At 58.7% G+C, this 18,777-nt stretch overlaps 8 protein-coding genes across 13 annotated transcripts; 5 read left to right on the forward strand and 3 right to left on the reverse strand.

Moving 5' to 3' along the window:
* The first annotated feature begins 313 nt into the window (after positions 1 to 313).
* H310_10523 (hypothetical protein) lies at positions 314 to 1,634 on the forward strand. Its single transcript, XM_008876935.1, has one exon. It carries the CDS (start codon positions 411 to 413, stop codon positions 1,197 to 1,199), a length of 789 nt encoding a protein of 262 aa, XP_008875157.1. The 5' UTR covers positions 314 to 410; the 3' UTR covers positions 1,200 to 1,634.
* A 144-nt stretch (positions 1,635 to 1,778) lies between these two features.
* On the forward strand, positions 1,779 to 2,827 carry H310_10524 (hypothetical protein). Of its 3 annotated transcripts, XM_008876937.1 has the most exons (3): positions 1,779 to 1,899; positions 1,949 to 1,974; positions 2,042 to 2,827. In XM_008876937.1, the coding sequence occupies exons 1-3, from the start codon at positions 1,823 to 1,825 to the stop codon at positions 2,590 to 2,592; spliced, it is 654 nt and encodes a 217-aa protein (XP_008875159.1). In that variant the 5' UTR covers positions 1,779 to 1,822; the 3' UTR covers positions 2,593 to 2,827. The 3 variants fall into 3 exon arrangements, with proteins under 3 accessions (XP_008875159.1, XP_008875160.1, XP_008875158.1); XM_008876938.1 differs by having other exon boundaries at positions 1,779 to 1,974; XM_008876936.1 differs by having other exon boundaries at positions 1,949 to 2,827.
* Positions 2,828 to 2,944: 117 nt separating this feature from the next.
* On the forward strand, positions 2,945 to 5,649 carry H310_10525. 2 transcript variants are annotated; one of them, XM_008876939.1, is made up of 3 exons: positions 2,945 to 3,748; positions 3,796 to 4,371; positions 4,432 to 5,649. In XM_008876939.1, the coding sequence occupies exons 1-3, from the start codon at positions 2,968 to 2,970 to the stop codon at positions 5,583 to 5,585; spliced, it is 2,511 nt and encodes an 836-aa protein (XP_008875161.1). In that variant the 5' UTR covers positions 2,945 to 2,967; the 3' UTR covers positions 5,586 to 5,649. The 2 variants fall into 2 exon arrangements, with proteins under 2 accessions (XP_008875161.1, XP_008875162.1); XM_008876940.1 differs by having other exon boundaries at positions 2,945 to 4,371.
* Positions 5,650 to 5,987: 338 nt separating this feature from the next.
* Positions 5,988 to 6,455, forward strand: H310_10526 (hypothetical protein). The gene is made up of 2 exons (XM_008876941.1): positions 5,988 to 6,213; positions 6,267 to 6,455. Exons 1-2 carry the CDS (start codon positions 6,010 to 6,012, stop codon positions 6,420 to 6,422), a joined length of 360 nt encoding a protein of 119 aa, XP_008875163.1. The 5' UTR covers positions 5,988 to 6,009; the 3' UTR covers positions 6,423 to 6,455.
* A 693-nt stretch (positions 6,456 to 7,148) lies between these two features.
* H310_10527 lies at positions 7,149 to 9,204 on the reverse strand. Of its 2 annotated transcripts, XM_008876942.1 has the most exons (3): positions 7,982 to 9,204; positions 7,787 to 7,941; positions 7,149 to 7,608 (listed from the first exon to the last, which is right to left on the reverse strand). In XM_008876942.1, the coding sequence occupies exons 1-3, from the start codon at positions 9,146 to 9,148 to the stop codon at positions 7,401 to 7,403; spliced, it is 1,530 nt and encodes a 509-aa protein (XP_008875164.1). In that variant the 5' UTR covers positions 9,149 to 9,204; the 3' UTR covers positions 7,149 to 7,400. The 2 variants fall into 2 exon arrangements, with proteins under 2 accessions (XP_008875164.1, XP_008875165.1); XM_008876943.1 differs by having other exon boundaries at positions 7,149 to 7,941.
* Positions 9,205 to 11,177: 1,973 nt separating this feature from the next.
* H310_10528 (hypothetical protein) lies at positions 11,178 to 11,789 on the forward strand. Its single transcript, XM_008876944.1, has one exon. It carries the CDS (start codon positions 11,298 to 11,300, stop codon positions 11,700 to 11,702), a length of 405 nt encoding a protein of 134 aa, XP_008875166.1. The 5' UTR covers positions 11,178 to 11,297; the 3' UTR covers positions 11,703 to 11,789.
* Positions 11,790 to 13,705: 1,916 nt separating this feature from the next.
* Positions 13,706 to 16,746, reverse strand: H310_10529. 2 transcript variants are annotated; one of them, XM_008876945.1, is made up of 9 exons: positions 16,527 to 16,746; positions 16,273 to 16,475; positions 15,939 to 16,212; positions 15,724 to 15,877; positions 15,605 to 15,673; positions 15,295 to 15,549; positions 14,588 to 15,240; positions 14,443 to 14,544; positions 13,706 to 14,397 (listed from the first exon to the last, which is right to left on the reverse strand). In XM_008876945.1, exons 1-9 carry the CDS (start codon positions 16,710 to 16,712, stop codon positions 13,747 to 13,749), a joined length of 2,547 nt encoding a protein of 848 aa, XP_008875167.1. In that variant the 5' UTR covers positions 16,713 to 16,746; the 3' UTR covers positions 13,706 to 13,746. The 2 variants fall into 2 exon arrangements, with proteins under 2 accessions (XP_008875167.1, XP_008875168.1); XM_008876946.1 differs by lacking the exon at positions 16,527 to 16,746 and having other exon boundaries at positions 16,273 to 16,497.
* On the reverse strand, positions 16,746 to 18,347 carry H310_10530 (hypothetical protein). The gene is made up of 5 exons (XM_008876947.1): positions 18,328 to 18,347; positions 17,983 to 18,272; positions 17,615 to 17,928; positions 17,462 to 17,525; positions 16,746 to 17,386 (listed from the first exon to the last, which is right to left on the reverse strand). The coding sequence occupies exons 2-5, from the start codon at positions 18,259 to 18,261 to the stop codon at positions 16,910 to 16,912; spliced, it is 1,134 nt and encodes a 377-aa protein (XP_008875169.1). The 5' UTR covers positions 18,262 to 18,272; positions 18,328 to 18,347; the 3' UTR covers positions 16,746 to 16,909.
* Between the last annotated feature and the right edge of the window lie 430 nt (positions 18,348 to 18,777).

Consider the following 18,777-nt stretch of genomic DNA (forward strand, 5'->3'; position numbering starts at 1 on the left):
GTTCGTCGGGCCTGCCATCCTCGGGGCGACCGACGTCGGTCGAACGGCCCAGAAGCCTGATCACGAAGACGCCGCCCTTGGGTATAGCCGTAGCTCGTTGCGGGAACGCGCATCTCATGCTGCGGTCGAGGGCGGCGGCGTGCCACGGGCAGCAAGTCGGAGTCTCTATATCGCACACGGCTCGACGGTCATACAAATCTTCGAATCCAAACCGACTCTGTATATCTTGCGATTTGTATACGACAATGTCGTATTTTTTTTCGAACGCGCTCCACCGTCGAAGGTTTGGCGATAGATATTACAAATTCATGACCGCCGGACCGTTCTGCCACCGTGCCTAGCACTCGATCGCCATCTGGACGGTAACACCGCCGGCAGCTCAGTTCTCATTTCTCCTCGCCAAGAGCACGATGCGTCCAGACTCCGCTGCGACCGCTACCAACAAAGGTGTCCATGTCAGCGTGAACGTCCAGTACAAGCCGCTGCCGACGGCGACGGTCGCGAGCGTCATGGGCGTCTTCGAGAGCCCATACTGGGCCAACTTCATGATTCAGTACATCGTCCCGTACCTCAAGTCGTACAAACCCACGAGCCATAGCATCCTGGAGAAGCTCGCGACGTGGCAAGTCCCGGCCACCAAGTTGGACGATGCGACTTGTGCCGTTTGCATGAATAGCCTCGACGACGCGACGGTCGTTGCCCTCCCATGCAAACACTCGTACCACACAGACTGCATTCGACAGTGGCTCGCGCGGTGCAACACGTGCCCCTATTGCCGCCATGAGTTCCAGAAGGAACTCACCGGGCGCTTCGTTGTGTCGACGATCAAGACCGCGCTCCTCGTCGACGAAGATATTTCGCGTCCCGACGTCCGCGACATCCCCGTCGGCGGACGCACCATGCAAGCCATCGTGAACATGACACTATTCCAAGTCCATGACGATGCCAACTACGGCTGCGACTTGTTCGTCCAGCTCCAGCAAGCCCAAACGGGCGAGCCCTCCGTCAACTCGACCACAGTCTCAACCGAGTCGACCACAACCGACTTCATCCCCGCCACACCGACCACACCATCGCCACGGACATCACGGAAACGTGGATCTGTGTCGTCCACGACCGCCGAAGCAGCGCGACTGCTGAAGCGCCTGCGAAACACCACTCCGCCCACACCCAACGGGACGGCCGCGCCAGGGGCGTGAGCCACTTGGTTGTACCAGTTCGAAGCGTCCGCTTCATGTAGCAGTATAGGATAGAATTAATTAGCCCTCTCGTCGCACCAGAGTAGAAGTATCGTCGTCCACCGACCGACCCCCGATGTAAGCGCAGAAAGTGACCGCGTGTATTTGTAGTGGCGGTCCAGCCAAATCTCGTTCGACCTCGAGCACGAGTGGCCTTCCTCTCCTTGAGAGATGCGTCATGTGCTGTGGGGTAATCGGCTTCAGCTCCGCTGCCGCACGTGATACTCACCCGCCGTCGCGGTTGCCGCACGAGCATGTGCACATGCGCACTCTTTCCCGCCGTTGGGATGGCGAGCGGGATACTTAGTAACCGCGTCGCCGTCCGAGCATTCTCGAAAATCCTTGGTCAAAATATGCCGGTCGACTCTATGAACTGTTCTATAATATAAATATGAAGTACATGACCATTTTTGCCACCTTTGCGACAGCAATTAATTATTGATGATGCACAATATATCCGCTCAATTTTGCTTCAAACGATGAATTCAGTCGTTGCAAAATGATATTTCGAAAACATCTACGAATGAAGAATATAAAATTCTTTGGTGTACATTCACTCTCTTCTGCGGCAATTCGAATCGACAATGGCCCACCTCAAAGTCGACGATGCCGCCGTGGATACGCTCGTGGGTTTCCTCGAAGTCGCGACGCACGAGCTCCTGTAAGATGGGCTTCCGATACCTTGGACGACTGACCTGTTCTTGTTGAAGGTACCGCTACAGCGTGTACCCGGCAGGTACGTTTGCCGCGCCGTTGTCAGTGCTACCCAAAAGTCCTCACGACGTCGATCGGTGTGATGGCAGACTTGTACGACAAATGGAAGAAGTTTGAAGTGCCCGTGCATATATGCAGACACCGTCGGGTCATAGAGTACGTGCAGAGTGTGCTCGCGAGCTGTCGGCCGTGGATCGTGCAAGGTCGAGTGGAATCGATGTCGGTGGCTGTGCGCTCGACGAAAACCGGGGCGTTGTTGACCACCTGCGTGTTTGAGCTGCGCATGCTGCTAATTTCGGCGAAGGACGATGCGAAGGACCAACTGGACGAACTGTTCCGCCGATCGCTTGTGCAGTTGTCCGCAGCAGCTGCGGCCCATGCTTTCGATGGCAACGACGAACGGATATTTCGAATGTATTTAAGGACAAGTGAAGAAGCCACAGTACCGGAAACGTTGGTATGCGAGCATGATATCCAGCAGTCGTGGATCCTGGCGACCCCGGCTGATGCGATGGACGACCGCGGGTCTGCACATGCTTCCATCGTCCCCATCGCGTCGTCGAGTCGGCCATCTCTACCACTCCACCTCAACGTATACCTCGTCCAACCTGAGTCGTCTGGCGCGTCGCCGTCACCTTAAGTTTCCTTCGAACGCATGATCGAACGAGCCATCCCTCCCACTTGCGTTTGTCCGGCGTACAGTGTCTTGCCAGCCACGCATAGGCAGTGTAAACTCACCAGAACGCCTCGAGCACTCACAAACAGCGCCCTTTCACTCGATATGTCTTCATTGCCTTGCTAGGAAGCATCCGCATCGCATCTTGCCGCCAGAGCGCGACGCGGCCCTGGAGCTCTTGGGGCCATGTCCACAAACGTGGGGATCTTTAAAAATCGGAATGTTGGTCTACTGGGGGTGTTGGCAGCCAATCCGAATCGAGGGGCGGCCCGTATCCGGAAGATAACCGGATACGTCACACGCTACAAACACCCGGGACTGCCCCAAAAACCTGCGACCATGGAGAAGAAGCGGCAACCCGTGCATGAAGGGTACCTGCTGTGGCTCCCGGCGATGGGAGGCAGCCTGCAGACGCAGTACTGTCAATTGTCATGGTCGTGCCAACTACGAATGTATCCGACCGAGACATCGGCCGCTAGCGGCGTCGGAGGCCGACCGTATACCGTTCGAGGGTTTTGCAAGTGGGAAGGCCGAGGTGTCCTTCCGTTGGACTCGTACGGCATGGAGCTCCAGGTAAAAGACAAAAGTCAAACGGCGTCCATCTACTTGGCTGCGGAGAACCGGCTGGACCTGGAACGGTGGTGCCGTGCACTTGTGGCCGTGCTCGACCCCACGTCGGCGGCTGCAGAGGAAATCAAGCGCGAGCGGCGCAAAGTCAAACGGGACATTCGAAAGCAAGCCGAGAAGGAGGCCGAGCTCAAAGCGCAAGAAGAAGAGTTCAAGCGTAAGTGGATAGCACAGAAGAAACAGGAACGTCGCGACCGCGAACTCGAAATTGAGCAAATGACGCCGCTGCAACGCAAGGACGGACTTGGCACGCTGGATGAAGAGACGGAAGCGCTCCTTCGCGATCGAAAGAAACGGTTGAACAAAAAGGCTGGCCAGCAAGTCGGCCGCGTGGGAAAACAGGTCCTGCGCCGGCGGATGGAGCTGCTTGGTGGCGGCAAGGTCGTCGTGCTGGCAGACGCGAACGAGGCCAACTTTGGCGACGTCGCTGCGGCGTCTGTACTGGTGCAGCGCAAGGCCAAAGTGAAAGTAGAACTACCGCCTCCAGGCCAATGTACGTAGCGGCATCACCGACGTTGCAGGTTGATGGTTGGCGTGTAGTTTTCACAGGAGACGAAGCCTATCGAGCCAGCCACCACGCTGCTGGAAGTGCAAGTGGCGGGCGCCAGAGCACTGCGAGCTCACAGGACTCGATCACGTCTACCGAAGACGTCGCGTTCCAGCCACGTCTGCCGCCAAGTCCCCCAGGAAGAGACTCATGTCGATCGAAGAATAGTGCAGGAAGCACGCCTCCACCGCCGCCACCACCGCCGCCAGGGCCGAATCGACCGTTCAACCCGATGGCCGATGCCCTCGACGCGATCAAAAGAAATCGAAAGTTTAGTGACGCGTCCGACTGGAACGATGGGCGGAGGACGAGTGGGATGGGGCTCCAAGGAGCCAGCGATGACGACCAAAAAGAGGACTCGGTGCCCAGCATGACGAGAGCACGGTCCGCACGCTCGCGCGACTCGCAGCTGAGTGCCGAAGGCAAGCGCATGCTGGCGCGAGCGCTGAGTCAACACGTCTCCAGCAAACCTATCTCGAGGAGCAGCAACCCCACTGCGGATCGAAAGGGTTTATTTGACAGCAGCAGCAGCGAAGATGACGACGACAGCGGCCCCGCCGTCGATCGAGGTACTTCATGCCGTGCTTCTCCGCGGTGTCCGTGTGCTGATCGTGTCGATCGACATGCAGACCCGTTTCCCTTGGCGCACGCGCCGCCCACGGCCGCCATTCCCGCGGTCCTCTCGGTCTCGTACGTGTCTGCAGTGGTGGAGGTTCGCCAAGGCAAGTCCATCGCCATCTACCGCTTTGCCTTCCGCGTGGACGCGTCGACACCGCTCCAGTGCGAGTTCGGCTTTAGCTACCACGAATTCGACGCTATCCACGGCGACCTCAAGCGCAGTATCACGGACGACTTGCCCAAGTTTCCATCGAAACACTTGCTTCGGAACCCGACCAAGCCAGACAACATGCAGAAACGAGCCGCCGAATTCCTCGTGTACTTGCAGGCGCTGGTCCAACTGCGCTCCGTCGCAGCGCATCCCTCGTTCCACGCGTCGTTTGGCGTGCCGCCGGACATGGCGGCGACGCTTGTCCGCGGCACGGTGGCGCACGCGTCGCCACCAGCCACCTCGACCACCTCTGGCGCGGCGTCGTCGAGGAAGTCCCACCACCCTTCCGTTCACAAAGCCATGCCTGGCCTCCCCAAGCCACCAAAGCGCAACTTGTTTGACGACGACGTGGAGAATGAGAGAGCTTCTGTAGCTTCCTCCGTGGAGCCCCCCGAGCCGATGGAGCAAAGCGTCGTGGCGCCGCCAATGGACCGCCCGCGATCGACGAGCCACAGCACCCGCCGACTCGATCTCGACGACCGACCCCAGAAGAAAGAGACGCGACCACCGTCGGCAAAGGCCCAACTGGACAGACCACCCAGCTCCAAGGCCATGAACGTAACGGGACGCCCAAATTTGTTTGGCGGCGGTCGTGGAGACCTCCTCGCCGCCATTCGCCAAGGCGCAAAGCTGAACAAAGTTGCCCAACCCGACGACACACACACACCACACACTACGTCCCTGTCCGGAGCCTCGGTCGCCCCGCGGCCGTCCATGCCACCGCCGCCAGCAAACAGTTTGCTGGCTGCATTGCAAAGCGCCCCGCCCCTTCGGAAAAGCACTGACCAGCCCACGGAGCCGAGTACGGTCAACGCTGTGCGGCCGCTTCAAGCGGCACCCCTCGCTGCGCCAACCATCCACGACTCGATTGCGATGGTCATGGCAACTAGACAGAAGCACACCCAGTATGACCCCAGCGATGACGAAGCCAGCGACGACGAGTGGGATGATTAGGATGTGTTGAATGCAAACACTTGTGAACAGTCGGAGGAGAGGGACTCGAGTTCAGGCCACGCAGTCCACTGCTGGATAGGACTCTCGGGCACGTTCAAGGGCGGCAGGCTCGAGTTTGGGGCTCCATTCCATGAACCTGTCGTCGCGACGAGACCGCCCCACGACACGAACTCTTGGCACGGCGAACCTATCGATTTGTCGAGATCATGGCAACTTCATTAGCCAATTCGACTATGCTCGACACTCAATAAAGTCTGTACGGACGACATTATAGCGCGCCAGGCATCGCGCCACCACGAGCGCGACCCAAGGAGCTGCCGCGGTTGCCAGTGGACGGCAGCATGAGGCGCGCGGCAAAATTCATCAAAAATCCGGATAATCCCACCAGAATACCGGATATTGGTTTCGGCGATTCATCTGGACGATGTTACGTCGATGCTTCAGCGCGGCGGTGCGGCCGCCGAAGGCCGTGCGACGCTCTGCGCAGGATTCGAGACGAGTGACGCCAGATAAAGTGGAAGATTCGCACGCGCTGCAAACCACGGCTGAAACGCCTGCCCCAGCGGCGTACCAGCCACCTCCGTTCGAACACCAGCCCGAACCAACATTTGGCCAAGTGATGAAATCGGTAACGCAAGTCATGTTGTTGCGAACCCTGTCGTGACGATGCTCGTGCTGTAGAACTTCCTGTGGGGTGCAGGCATGTCCCTTGGATTCATCTTGATCGGCGGGATCTTTCGCGCGTTCATGGAGCCACCGACACCGCTTCTGCCGTCGTGCGAGTGGGAAGGCGGAGCATTCTTGATCACGACGGACGATGTCGACCGCACGTCGTAACGGAGAAAAATACAATTCTGGTGTGCATGCGCAGCTAGAAGGGAATGGCCCCGCGTGTGGAGAGCCGCAACGCCTGCGCGCCACTAGCAGTGGCAATGCCATGCATTCCATCACCTTCCAGCCAGTGCCTTGCTGGAGCCCCATGCATCGAGGTGGAGATGCAGATGAAACCCAATGTCCAGTGAAGGACTCCTGTATGATGCCACGGACAGTCCCCATCCACACATGCCATTCCTCTTCATCCAGTTCACGCACTGCCCGAATCAAGTCGGATGTCCATGCGCATCGCCTCTTCGCTGTCTGCTGCAATGCCGCCCCACGATCTTCCATGGCCCTCCGCCGGCTGACGACCCGAGCCACGAGTCGCAGCAACACTGGGGAGCCAAGGCAATTTCTGGTGGGCTGCGACCAAGCCACCGCATGTACATCCTTCCTCCTCTTTGTCCATTTCATGGCAATCCCCAGGGGCTCGGCGACCTTCTTCCAGCGTGCCGCGTGAAAGTGCGACAACTCGCCGCAGCAATCGTGATCTTCTGTCCGAAGACTCGCCGAGTCCAGTTCGCCGGGAACAAAATCCCGGACGACAAGATGCCCATGGGCGACGTGACAGAAGGCTGCATTTTCCATTGCTTGCCGACGGCAGGAAGACACCGCCGCGCCAACAAACAAGGCGGTGAAGGCGCCAACTCACAACTGACCGGTGACCACGTGCGTGCTGCGCGGTGCGGCCCCTCGGCGACCAAACACCCCTGCAACCAGCCAACAGCGCCATGAGCTGCTCTTTGCCAACGCATCCGCCCAACGTGTTGAGGTGGTTCGTTCACGAGGATCGTGATCACGGGAGGCGGCGCGAACGTGCGCAAGAGTCATGAAAAGCAACTTCGACACCCATTGCACACCTCGTTCCCTACACGTTCCTTGCAGACGCCATGGCCGCCGTGCCATGGATTCAACTGGATCGTGTCCGAGAGCGCCGACTTACGCTCGTTTCCGCTTGGACGCCGTGGCTTTCTTCGCTCGGACAGGCATGTCCAAGGACGTTCCCGTTGGGCGGCCCGCCTTGGCGCACAACCTGCGGACTTTGCCCAAATACGCCGCCATGTCAAACTTGCGCTCGAGGCCTTCGGCGTTCATATACCGGACCTTGCCGAAAATGTCGCGCTCCTTCCACCCCTGGTCGTGCTTTCTACGCACGTGGTGAGTTCATCCTAGCGGCCGACGCCGTATGCCAAAGCATGCACACGCCATCGCATTCTCGGCTAGGCGGCGGCATCGCCCGAGGGTCGTGGCGGCCCTCGGCGACCTGCCGCGCGTCCCATCGGCCACCGCACACAACCGACGCCATGCAGACAAGGTGCACGTACCCAAACACCCACGCCACTCCCGTGTACGAATTCGGATCGTCGCCGTCAAGGTTGTACTTGTCGTTGAGGTCGATGGCAGTCGCAAACGCTTCTTGTGGCGTCGCGCTCCACTCGATAATCTTCTTGCCCCAGTACATGCGCATGTAGTTTTGCATCTATGCCGGGATGAAGGCGATACAGCACCGACGCACGCACCTTGCCCGTGACCACCATGTCGAGCTGCGCCGCGTTCCAGTACGGATCGTGGGTCTTGGCCATGTCGAGCTCGTCCTTGGAGTACGTGATGGCCCGCTTGTCGGCTGCGTGCTCTTGGAGCGTCAGCACGGCGTAGGCGGGCAGCGCAGCGTCGAATGCGTCGTACCGCGGGTTGTACCAGACAAAGTTCATCGACAGTTCGCGGCGCACAATGAGCTCTTCCAGGAACGACGCCTTGGATGCGGCAACGGCGGGCCCTGTCCCGGCGAACGCCTTTGTCTGCAGCGCAATGTCGACGGGGGATACGTTTCCATAGTGCAAATATGGACTCAGGTTGCTGCTGCCGTCGCCGCTCGGTTCGTTCCGGGCCGTGGCATATTTGGCCAATTTCGCCTTGAAGAACGCTTGTACTGCCGCTTGCGCTTGGCTTTCGCCGCCAAGATATGTTCGCACGCGGGCAACGGACGTGTCGAGCGATCCCGCCGTCGCCGCCAGCAACTCGTCCACGGACTGCGACGGATCGAGCCACGTGCAACACGGTATGGCCAGGCTGTTTGCAAGGGATACATTGGCACAGACAGCAGCAGGAGGGGTGCCTGGAGCTAGCGGTTTGAGGTACCGATCCAAGAGCTTGGTGATTTTCGGTCGAATCGTGCGGGCAGTGTGCTCTTCCTTGTCGCTGGCGTGCTCCACTGGGACGACGACGTCGCCTTCGACTTGCAGCACGGCGGTCGAGGTGGCTTGGTCTGCAAACGTCTGGTACAACTTGGCCGGGTGTCGAAGGTAAGGGTGGTCGACAACGACAAGAGAGGCGCCGTGGGCCGCGGCAAGGGCGATGTCCACGGTGGACGGACCGTAGCCAACGTTAAGGCGTAGATTCCGCGTGCGGAGCGACGTATGTACGTCCACAAGGCTCTCCAAGAGGAACGCCATGTGCCGCTCCGACTTGGTGGATGCCGCGTCGATTGTATGGAGAACGTGCAGCGGTTGTTGCAGGCGGGTTGCGGCATCGATGGCGACTTCCAGCGCGTAGTTGAATTTCGTCCGTAGCGACGATTGCATCCAGTACAAGACGTGCGTGCCATCTATGGATTCTGTGCCGCGGAGCCACCGGAGACGCTCCTTGTGGACACCAGGACGTGCCAGGTCCGCCACACGGACGCGCATTCTCGTCGGCTGCACAACGCGAGGTGAACGCCCCCGAAGTCCGATCCGGATAACGCGGTCTCGAATGTGTAACCGCCACAGGCATACGGCGTTTCGGGTGAACGGTTACAGACCTGGCTCAAACCATGAAACGGTTCGATGAACCGACCACGATGGCTTCGTGTTTGCCAAAGGATCATGACGGGAACGACTTGAAACATCAGCTCCACCGAGGATCTCGACCCCACCACGCCACGCGTCGGTGCGGCGACTGGCCGTCGTGCTCGCCGTGTTCGGATCACCATGGCATGACGGCACTGTGGCCACGTGCGCACAGGTCGCCAACACAGGAGAGACGTCAGCACGTCCACCCATCGATATCCAACACTGCTTGCAAACACTCGTTGTCGTTACGGTTCGCTAAGTCGGACAGTGTCGTAGCCTATGCGGGTCCATCGAAGAGCGCTCGGGGAGTACACAGTCCGAGTACAACCACAGGGCCAAACATATCGAATACAATGGGGGCCCGTGGAAGCAATCGAGTCCGCTGCACGCACTGCGGCAATCGACGCTGCCTGTGGTAGCACGAAACGACAGCCAACAGTCAACGGAGGCGGCGCATTCACAGCTCCAACGTCGACGACCACTCGATCGACCTGTGTCAATGTAACGCGTACTTGGCTATTGCGAATACAGAACTGTCGGGTGTCCACACTTCAGTTTGCATGGACGACAGAATTGAGTTCCTGTAGTCCCGTGCATCGTCGGCCCGTGCAAGTAGTTCGCGACGCAATTTTGCATTTCGGAAGCGACATCCATTCATCACCCCCCCCACGTACGAACGAATGCGTGTGGACGGCACCGCGATGAACAACCGACGTGTAACCATGCAGCGCCGTCCGTTTGACCTAGAGTGATTCCAGCCACGATGTCGTCGTTTGGGCTACATGCAGCCACACTGTCGCCAAATGTCGCAGGGCTCGAGCGTGCGCTAAAGCTCGACGGCACTCGACGCTGGAGAGAGTCTCGATCGCATAAGGCCCTAGGCCCGGCAACGTCACGGTGGAGCTCATCGCCGGGAAGTGGCGCTGTCTAGCTGCTCCGTGGATCAGGACCGAATAGAACCTACGTGCACGACTCGCACCAGCTCGGTTGGTGGGGCCATGCTGATTCCTCTTCCAGTTCTCGCGTGTGCAGCATAGCAATCAAGATGGAGACTGTCCCCGTGACATCTCAAGTGCTGTGCTAGAATTTCGAACCATGTACATCGCCAACATCGATGGCGTGATCGCGCATGCCCCCCCCCCACATCCAAACAAGGTAAAACCCCCCCGCCATTGTTCGACTCGCGCCATCCAATTCGGAATGTTGCAGAGACCTCAGGACCTCGCGCTCGATGGTCGATGAGTAGGCATTCGAGCCCTTGTGGCACGAGCAACTCGGATGAATGTTGTGGCGCGGACGGAAGGGGGGGGGAGAGCTGCCCCCCGCTTGTTCGCGAACCTTCGTTGGGGGTTACAAGGCGCCTTGTGTCGCCGAAACAGTTGAACGGTATCCTATTCCTCTCAGAACACGTTCTTGCGTTGGGCGCCATGACTTTCGTGGGTCTGTTGTTCGCTGCGTATCATTCCGGCGACGGCAAACGTGTACCTGCGGCACGGACACGTGGAGCATTGGCGACTTTTGCCCGCGCTTCTACGGAACAGCTACGAGTGTGCAGCCAAACGCGCGGTACGCAACCCCGATCTCAGGCATGGTGTCCCCATTGTCAGTTTGCTCGCCTCTGTGCTGCTAGCTCCCGTAAACCATTTGCATAAACGTCGATAGGGGGTTACTTGACATTTGTCTGTCCAGGTCATGATGGCCGCCCCGGAACAACCTTCCCTAAACGGCGACCTTACGTTTCCCAAGCTTGACCGCCGTTTCCAGTCCCAACGCCAGCGTGATCGGTCGTGGCTCGGATTACCTGGTGGCGTCGTCGTCCCACGGGGCGTTTCAAAGCTGCGTTAAAAAATACTCGGAACAAATCGGGAGGAGCTGGTATCGTCGGGGGGGGACATGTCCCGCCCATCCAACGGCCGCGCTGCGAACAGATTCATTCTCGAATTCGCCCCCACGGGCTCGACACCCCACCCCTCCCCCCTTTCGAACGACACGATTCCCCACCACCATGAACGGAGACAAGCGGAGCCGCGCCGACTACTTCAAGGAGTACCGTCGCCGAAACAAAGCCAAGATCGCCGCCCAGCAAAAGAAGTACCGCGAATGCAACAAGGACAAAATCCACGAGTACAAGGAACGCAATAAAGACAAGGTGGCTGCATATCACAAGGAGTACCGGGAAAAGTACCGGTCGCGCAACTTGGCCCAAATGAAGCTCTATTACGAGCGCAACAAGGCGTACTTCAAGGCCTACTACATTCGCCACAAACATCTCCACCATTCGAACACGGCTCCCACCCACGACGATGTCACACAGGCGCCGTTCGACCTGCACGTGGCCGAACCGTTTGGAATCAAAGCGGAGGCCGCCGAGGCGTCGCCCATGAGCATTGCGTTCCTGCTCAACCCCTGAGCACGTCCGTGCTACGTATGTATTTAACTCTTGTAACATCGTCGCACGAGATCGCGCTCCCCGGTCCCCCGCGACATGCCGTTTCCACTCTTTCCGTCAAGACGATGGTCGGCCTGTTCCCGGCGGTTCCAGTGATTACTAGTAGACGCGAAGGGGTGTGGACTGCTGTGGGGCGTGTCGAGGGGGCGAATTCGGATTGTCATCTATAGGGGAAGAGATCGCGGGATGCCGACGGGTTGGGGGCAGCGATCCGCAAGTTGGTCGTGCCTTGGCCCAACGAATAGCACATTCCTACGTTATCCCAACACAACCCCCCCCTGATCTCCCAACGTGGCGGCAGGCGTGAGGGAGGTGCCCCCCGACGCACTTTGCAATTCCGAGGCAGTTGGTGCGAGCTTGCCACTTCGGGTTTCACTCTGAATGGACTGATGCTTGCCGCCGCCATGTCCATTCATGGACAACGACCAGTGCATCATTTGGGACGCCTTGGACAGTCCTCGCTGGTGTCTGCATGAGCGCCTTGGGGTAGTCCGGGCCCACGGCACGCTCTGGGCCGTGAAGCCTTTGACGATCCCGAGCTCCCGAAAGTCGCGCCACTACCACGTGATTACCGTTCACACATGACGCCCTTGAGGAAGTCAAAATTAGTGGAGGGCATTGGCTAGCTCGGTCATGGCCAAGACTGCCTCAGCCGACACGCGCAGCGTTATGGGGCGGACGGTCGTGGCGCCAACGACGCTCGCCTGCGGTCGAGTACTCATGATGAGTAGAATCGCAGCCACACACGGGCGGGGCTGGCTGCCGTAGTAGACGACAGCGCTTGTGCACTCGGCGTGCTTGCCGACACAATTCATGGTTCCCGGCTTGTTCAAGTGGATTATGACGGCGTCCATCGGCGCCCATGTATCCAACGGGCATCCAACAGATTGCTGTGCTCACGGGGCAGTCGTAGGTGGCCTTGATCTCGCCGGCACAAGGCCCAACGATTTTGTCGTGTACAGCGTGCGGGCGTTCGATCCCGCTGGTGGAGGGACGTGGCTCGATTTGGGGACATGCGTGGGATCGCACCGGCGTCCCCTTGGAATCGAACCACTTTCCGCTGATGTGTTGTCAGGTCGGACATCGTCATGCGGCTGGCCAACGTCCATGGCAGGTTCACCACGAGAGCTAGTCGACGCATTACGCGCATGTCTGGAGGTGTGTTCTAGATGCCTTTCGCAACGTCATCGGTAGCAACGTCGCTGGCGATGAAGGCGTGCCACAGGCCGCCGCCAAATCGCTCCACGACTTGACAGCGCGTGGCCGATGGCGCGTGGCCGATGGCGCTGGCATTCGTGCATCACTTCTTCATTCCATTCGACTCACCTCAGGTCAGCGCTAGAGCAAACGGAGACCATGCAGGGAGGCTCAGATCACGGGGGTTTGCCATCGGGCATCGTTCCTCCTTTTCCCGCACGTTGCCAGTTCGCACTTCAAGTCGCCTTCCCCTGCACCACGACCCGATCGTAAAGTGTCCTAGCGATAGTCCAGTTCTCCAATCGAGCATGGAACGCCATCAAAGTCCCTTCCTTGTTCACGTCCCCTCCCCCGAGGTCCCCCAGGCGGCGATCCAACCATCGCCAAGGGGCGAGTTGATGCGCGCCCTCTTGCCCCCCTGGATCTCCCGCTATATGGACATGCTCGTAAACGCCATCTTCTCAAATCTTCCGCCCCACAACGGCGACGACTTCTTTGCCCCCAACTTCGACCGGAATGGTCAACCCCGAGTCAGTTGAGGCATAGTGTATTACATGCATTACCCCAACGTGCCTAGCCCACAACTGCAAGTCTTGACGAGGCCACAAGCAGGGCGCGACGCTCTCTTACGTGTCGACGACCGTGGCGCTCGGCCCCTGACCGCTTCCCCGCACGACAGACACTGGTGCGCTTCCTGTTGACGACAAGTGCAAACCTCCGCCAAGGCCATTCCCTTCAATCAAAACGCTGTGGGCTCAAACAGCACAGTTTGTCAAAATCAAAGTCCCATGCACTGTGGATTACTTTGTTAAATGCATGTCGTGATGACGCTTTCGACGTCGGCGCTCCACACCATCATGATCGGGGGCAGGCCCTTCGTGAGGGCGTCCAGGCGCGCGGCAAACTCGTCTGGCTGCGACGAAAACGTTGTCGGGTCCGGCAGCGTCAACACGACCAGGCCAGCGTCGCGCGAGACATCGTGGACCACCCGATTCATGTCAACCAGCAGGTCCAGCGGCCCGGATCGTCGACGGTGTGCGAGCGGCACGACCATGGCATGGGTCGCATGCAGCGCAATGCGGAGCTCGGACGCAATGTGAATCAAATGCTCGGGCGTGTCTGCGTCGTTGGCCCCTTCACATGCACGCAAGAGCCGAATCGGCAGCCCTTTCCACTGCACGTTGGACTGCATGACGTGGGCGAGCTGCAGCATCAGCGTCACATGGGATGTGGCGCCGCCGTCGGCCGTCCACGGGCTGCGCTCAGTGATCCAGACATCGACGGTCTTGACCACACCGTCGAGGCGCCAACGACGGGCAGAAGGGACCCACAGCGCCTTGGAATCGTGCAGGAGGCCGGGGTCGACCTTGTCGCAGTGGCGAAATACCACCAGATTCTTCTTCAGCAGCAGCGCATCGTTGAGGATACCCACAAACTCGGCGGACGTCGCCGTCCCTGCCTAAACCGACCGACTCAGGTACAATGTTGTCGTGCGATGGCAGACCAGCATCCAGTCGAACGCGACCGTGTTGACGTCCATCCCGCCGAGGCCGCTGCACTGCATCAACGCTTGGTAGCCATGGCGAATCGACGGAGCTACCAGGACCTAGTCGCCGATTGCCGCGCTGCGTTCGTGCCACAATGCGTACCTGCGGAATCGCCTTGAGGTTGGCGCTGTCAATCACGTCCAGCCATCGCTGGAACCGACGCGTGGCTTCGGCCGCCGTCGCCGTGCCAAACTCCCCAAGCACAATGTCGCCAACAATGTACAGCCCGCCCTTCTTCAGTCGATTGCAGAGCGCGACGCTCGGACCGTGGCAATTCTGCGGGACGAACAGAATCGCCGGCCGCCAAAACTTGACGTGCCCTTTTCGCGTGTCGAGCCGGAGCAAGTACTTCCGCACTTGGTGGTACATGAGCGCCTGGCTAACATTGCCCCAACTCGTCTCGGGGCCGGCGAGCGACAGATACACAAACAGCGCCGTCACGACGAGGAACGTGACCGCGGCATACATCGCATTCAAATACACCATCACACACAAGTTGACTGCGACGCCGAGGAGCGACAGCGGCCAGCAGCTATAGCCAAACGTTGGGCGAAAGTTGGGCACGCCCGTGACCTGGAGAACCAGCGACGTGAAGTTGACGGCCGCGTACGCCACGCAGAAAAACGACGTGCAGATCGGCGCCAGCACGTCCAAATCGCCGATAAAGATAAACACGAGCGACAGCACCGCCGTAAAGCCCACGGCGTACTGCGGCTCGTCGCCTTGGGCCGATCCTTGGCCAAGAAAACCCAGCCCTACGCAGCTCGGTCAGCGTGATCGGCACCCGCCGACGTCAACGACGCCTGTACCATAAAACAAGTTGTCCCTCGCGATGGCTTGCAAGATCCGCGATGCTCCGAAGAGCGCCCCAAGGCCAGACGTGTAGCACGACACGAGAATGCCCGTGATAATCACGTACGGCGTCGGCCCGACTTGCTGGAAGAACGAAAAGTTGGTGCGCAGCGCGACCCCGTCAAATGACGCCCCAAAGAGAAAGATGAGCGAGATATAGATCAAGCACGCAGTCACGACCGCCGCCAAGCTGCCCACGGGAATGCTCTTGCCTACGCTTTCAATCGTCACTCGTCGTGCGTGTGTGTGTGTGTCTCTCGCTCCGACCTGGTTGCTTCAAATCCCCGCTCAAGTTGAGCCCTTCCATGAACCCTGTAGCCAAAGGAAACACGATCGCTGCCATGGCATGAGCCATCATCGTGCTGGTCCGTCTCGGGCAGGCTTACCGTAAACTTGGGACAAATCGCACGCTGTCGGACCGCACACGTGGAGCTCGTCCGTGTAGTTGGCATGCATGTTGGCAGCCAGCGTCGTGGCACGTGGACCTGTCACGTGGCCGCCGGCGGCAAGCTCATGCGGAGACGCCAAGCAGATTGCAATCTATGCAAGAGGTTGGGAGGAGGCAAAGGAGATGCGGCAGTCGGTCAAACGTTCGCCGTACCGCGCCGTACGCAATGCATGCGAATTGAACGACAAATAGGTACTGGTTCACTTTTGAAAACGCATGCGCTCCGATCAGTGCGATGCACACAATCGTAGCGAGCGTTGTGGACGCAACCGCGACGACCACCCATTTTTTCCCCCATGGGCTGTGCGGAAACCACGTTTGTTCGACTTCTTCGGCAAACCCAACCAAGTACATGGCCACACCAGAAGCGTACAGCAGGTAAAATTGCAGCCCGATCGCTCCTCCAAACTCGGGTCCTAACGACCGACTGAAGCAAGGATTGTCAAAAGATATGGTGTGCACACGGGGAAAGGTGAGGTCCACCCACCTGATGAGGTAGTAAGATCCCCCGCCACGCATCGCTCCGTTGCTCGCGATCGCACTGGCAGACAGCACAGTCAACACGGCTTGGAGCTCGGCGAAGAAGAAAATGGTGAGCATGCCGACGACTCCGGCTTGCCCGATCGCCCATCCGAGGCGTAGAAACAAGATCACCCCGATGATGTTCAAGAGGCACGGGACGTACACACCCTACAAGAGTTGCGCCGTAGGTACTCGATGCCGACGTTCCTCGTTGCCTACGTTGAACGTGCCCAGCTGGTTGAGCATCGACGACGAAGCAGGAGACGAGTCCTTCTGCGAGAGCGACTGGAACGGCGTGTACGCGTGCTGCGAATCATCCATTTCCAGCATGCGGTGGTGGCTGATAGGCATCGCGTCGGCACCGCTCGCACTCAGCAGTGGCTTTGCTTCCACTACCGTCTCCATCCCGGCAGGAAACCCTCCTTGGGACGACTCGGACGATTCCCAAAATTTCTTGCGACATTATTGGTGGAATGTTAACATGTCCTGAATTTTAGCCAATCAAACGACGTCCAATGAAATGCCAGAGATGCCATTGGCTGAACTCCGAAAGATCGCTTTTCTCGGCTAACGACAACTTTGCTTGTCGACTCGACGATAGATCAACTCGACGCCATTCGATCGTGGTGGGCGAGGTCGAGGTCGCCGTCGTTTGCAGCCGCTGCCCGCGCTCGCTCCCTTGCAGCTTCGACTTCATGCATGTTGAGCTCGGTGCCGTCGCTGGCAAGGATGGGATCCGTCAGGTCTTTTCGAAACCACGTCGAGAGTCGCCCGAACGTGTCGCTGCGGTGGCGCAGCTCCAACTTGTCACCAGAGAGTACCCAGACCGACTTACCCCCTGCTTTGGCAGGCCGTAGTTGCCGACTGGGCAGTCGAACGTCATGTGGAAACCCTTGCGTCTCAGTGTCATAGCCAAAGTTGCGCAGGTGGACACGTGCTACGTCCAAGACGTGCTGGAACTGTTCAGGGGAGTAGTGCCGGAACGAGCTCGCGATCTTGCCACTGCGAGGCTTGTATGGCCCCGTGGACGAGTCGTCTGCTGTCAGGATGGACTCAATGCGGTCCATCCATTCCGTGCCCTACTCAACTCGCTCGTAACCTCTCTTTCACGTGATCTCGTCGGCTGCGGCCGTGTCCATCGGCCCAGCACTTACGTCAAGTGACGACTTGGGGTCTTTGTTCAGGACAAACTTGAGTACTCGATGCATTGTCTCCTTTCTGCACGACGACGACGTGGTGATCAGTGTGGCGCACACAACACTAGCGGTGCCGGCCAATGCGCCGCGAGGGGCTCGGCCAGCACGTACCGATGCAGGAGCAGGTCTTCGTAGCGCACAATTTGAATCGGAATGTCGACTTTGGCAATCCAGTATGCGTGAAACTTCATCCAGATTTGAATCTCGTTCTGAATCATTGCATCCCATCGTGTGGCGAACCGACAGTACATCGAGTCGTGGACGCTTTTGTTGTGTGAGTTGGTCAGCGTCATGTTGAAGTACGAGTTGATCGCGTCCCATGGGTTGCGCACAACGAGGATGGCTTTCTGGACGGCCACCGGCACGTAGCCGGATCGTTCCGGGTAATGCGACTTGACAAACCACACGCGATCGTCGACGACGCCCTTAGCAGCCTTGATGACCTCGAACATGACGATCCATCATCGATGAGCCCTTACCTCGCCTTTCATGCCACCTTTGAGCAATTCCAGACTCAACGACCGGTCCGGCCGTGTGTCGCAACCTGTGTACACGCCCGTGATGGTTTCAAGCAGGCCACGCATGAGCGAGTTGCCGCTGCGCGGGTAGCTCACGATTGCAATGTGTTCGCCGTGGTGTTCGTCGGGTTCGAGCCATCGCTTCTCGTCCTTGGCTGGTGGCGAGGGAGATGCCGGTGGCAGCGATTGCGTGGACGGCGGCTGAGGGTCTTCACTCGCTGCAGGGATGATCGCGTCCATGCTGGAGGTGCCTACGTCGCTCTTTCGTCACGGCATTGCATGTCGGCGACACCATCTTCAACCCACCCGCGTCGGTCCAAGCAAATGTCGACGACTCACACTAAATTCAAACGAGGTATAAATATAATGTGACGCAGTTTCCATAATTAGTCTGAAAACCAGTTTGAGCCACCGATTTCGACCACGGCCATTTTCGATTTTGCCGAGCACTGCCACGTGCCGGCGAGCGCTGCGCACGTAGCTGCATGATAGAGTGCCTTATGTAGCAGTAGGAACGCGTGGGAGACACGTCGCTTCATCAATTTAGACGGTGTGCCTTGTGCTGTGCGCATTCGTCTTGATAATGAAGCAAAAGGAAAGGAAGCGAGGATTAAAGCCCCTTGCTTCGTTAAGCCACCGGCCTCTCGCTATCTCTTGTTTGGAGCACTTCCAACTAAGGGACGAAGAGTTTCGGACATCTCCATTGATACCAGAATACTGTGGCTGGCAGTGGCAACCATTCAGAGAAAAGCTGTG

The sequence above is a fragment of the Aphanomyces invadans genome, assembly GCF_000520115.1.
Source record: "Aphanomyces invadans strain NJM9701 unplaced genomic scaffold supercont1.26, whole genome shotgun sequence".
In the NCBI taxonomy this organism is placed as follows: Eukaryota; Oomycota; class Saprolegniomycetes; order Saprolegniales; family Verrucalvaceae; genus Aphanomyces; species Aphanomyces invadans.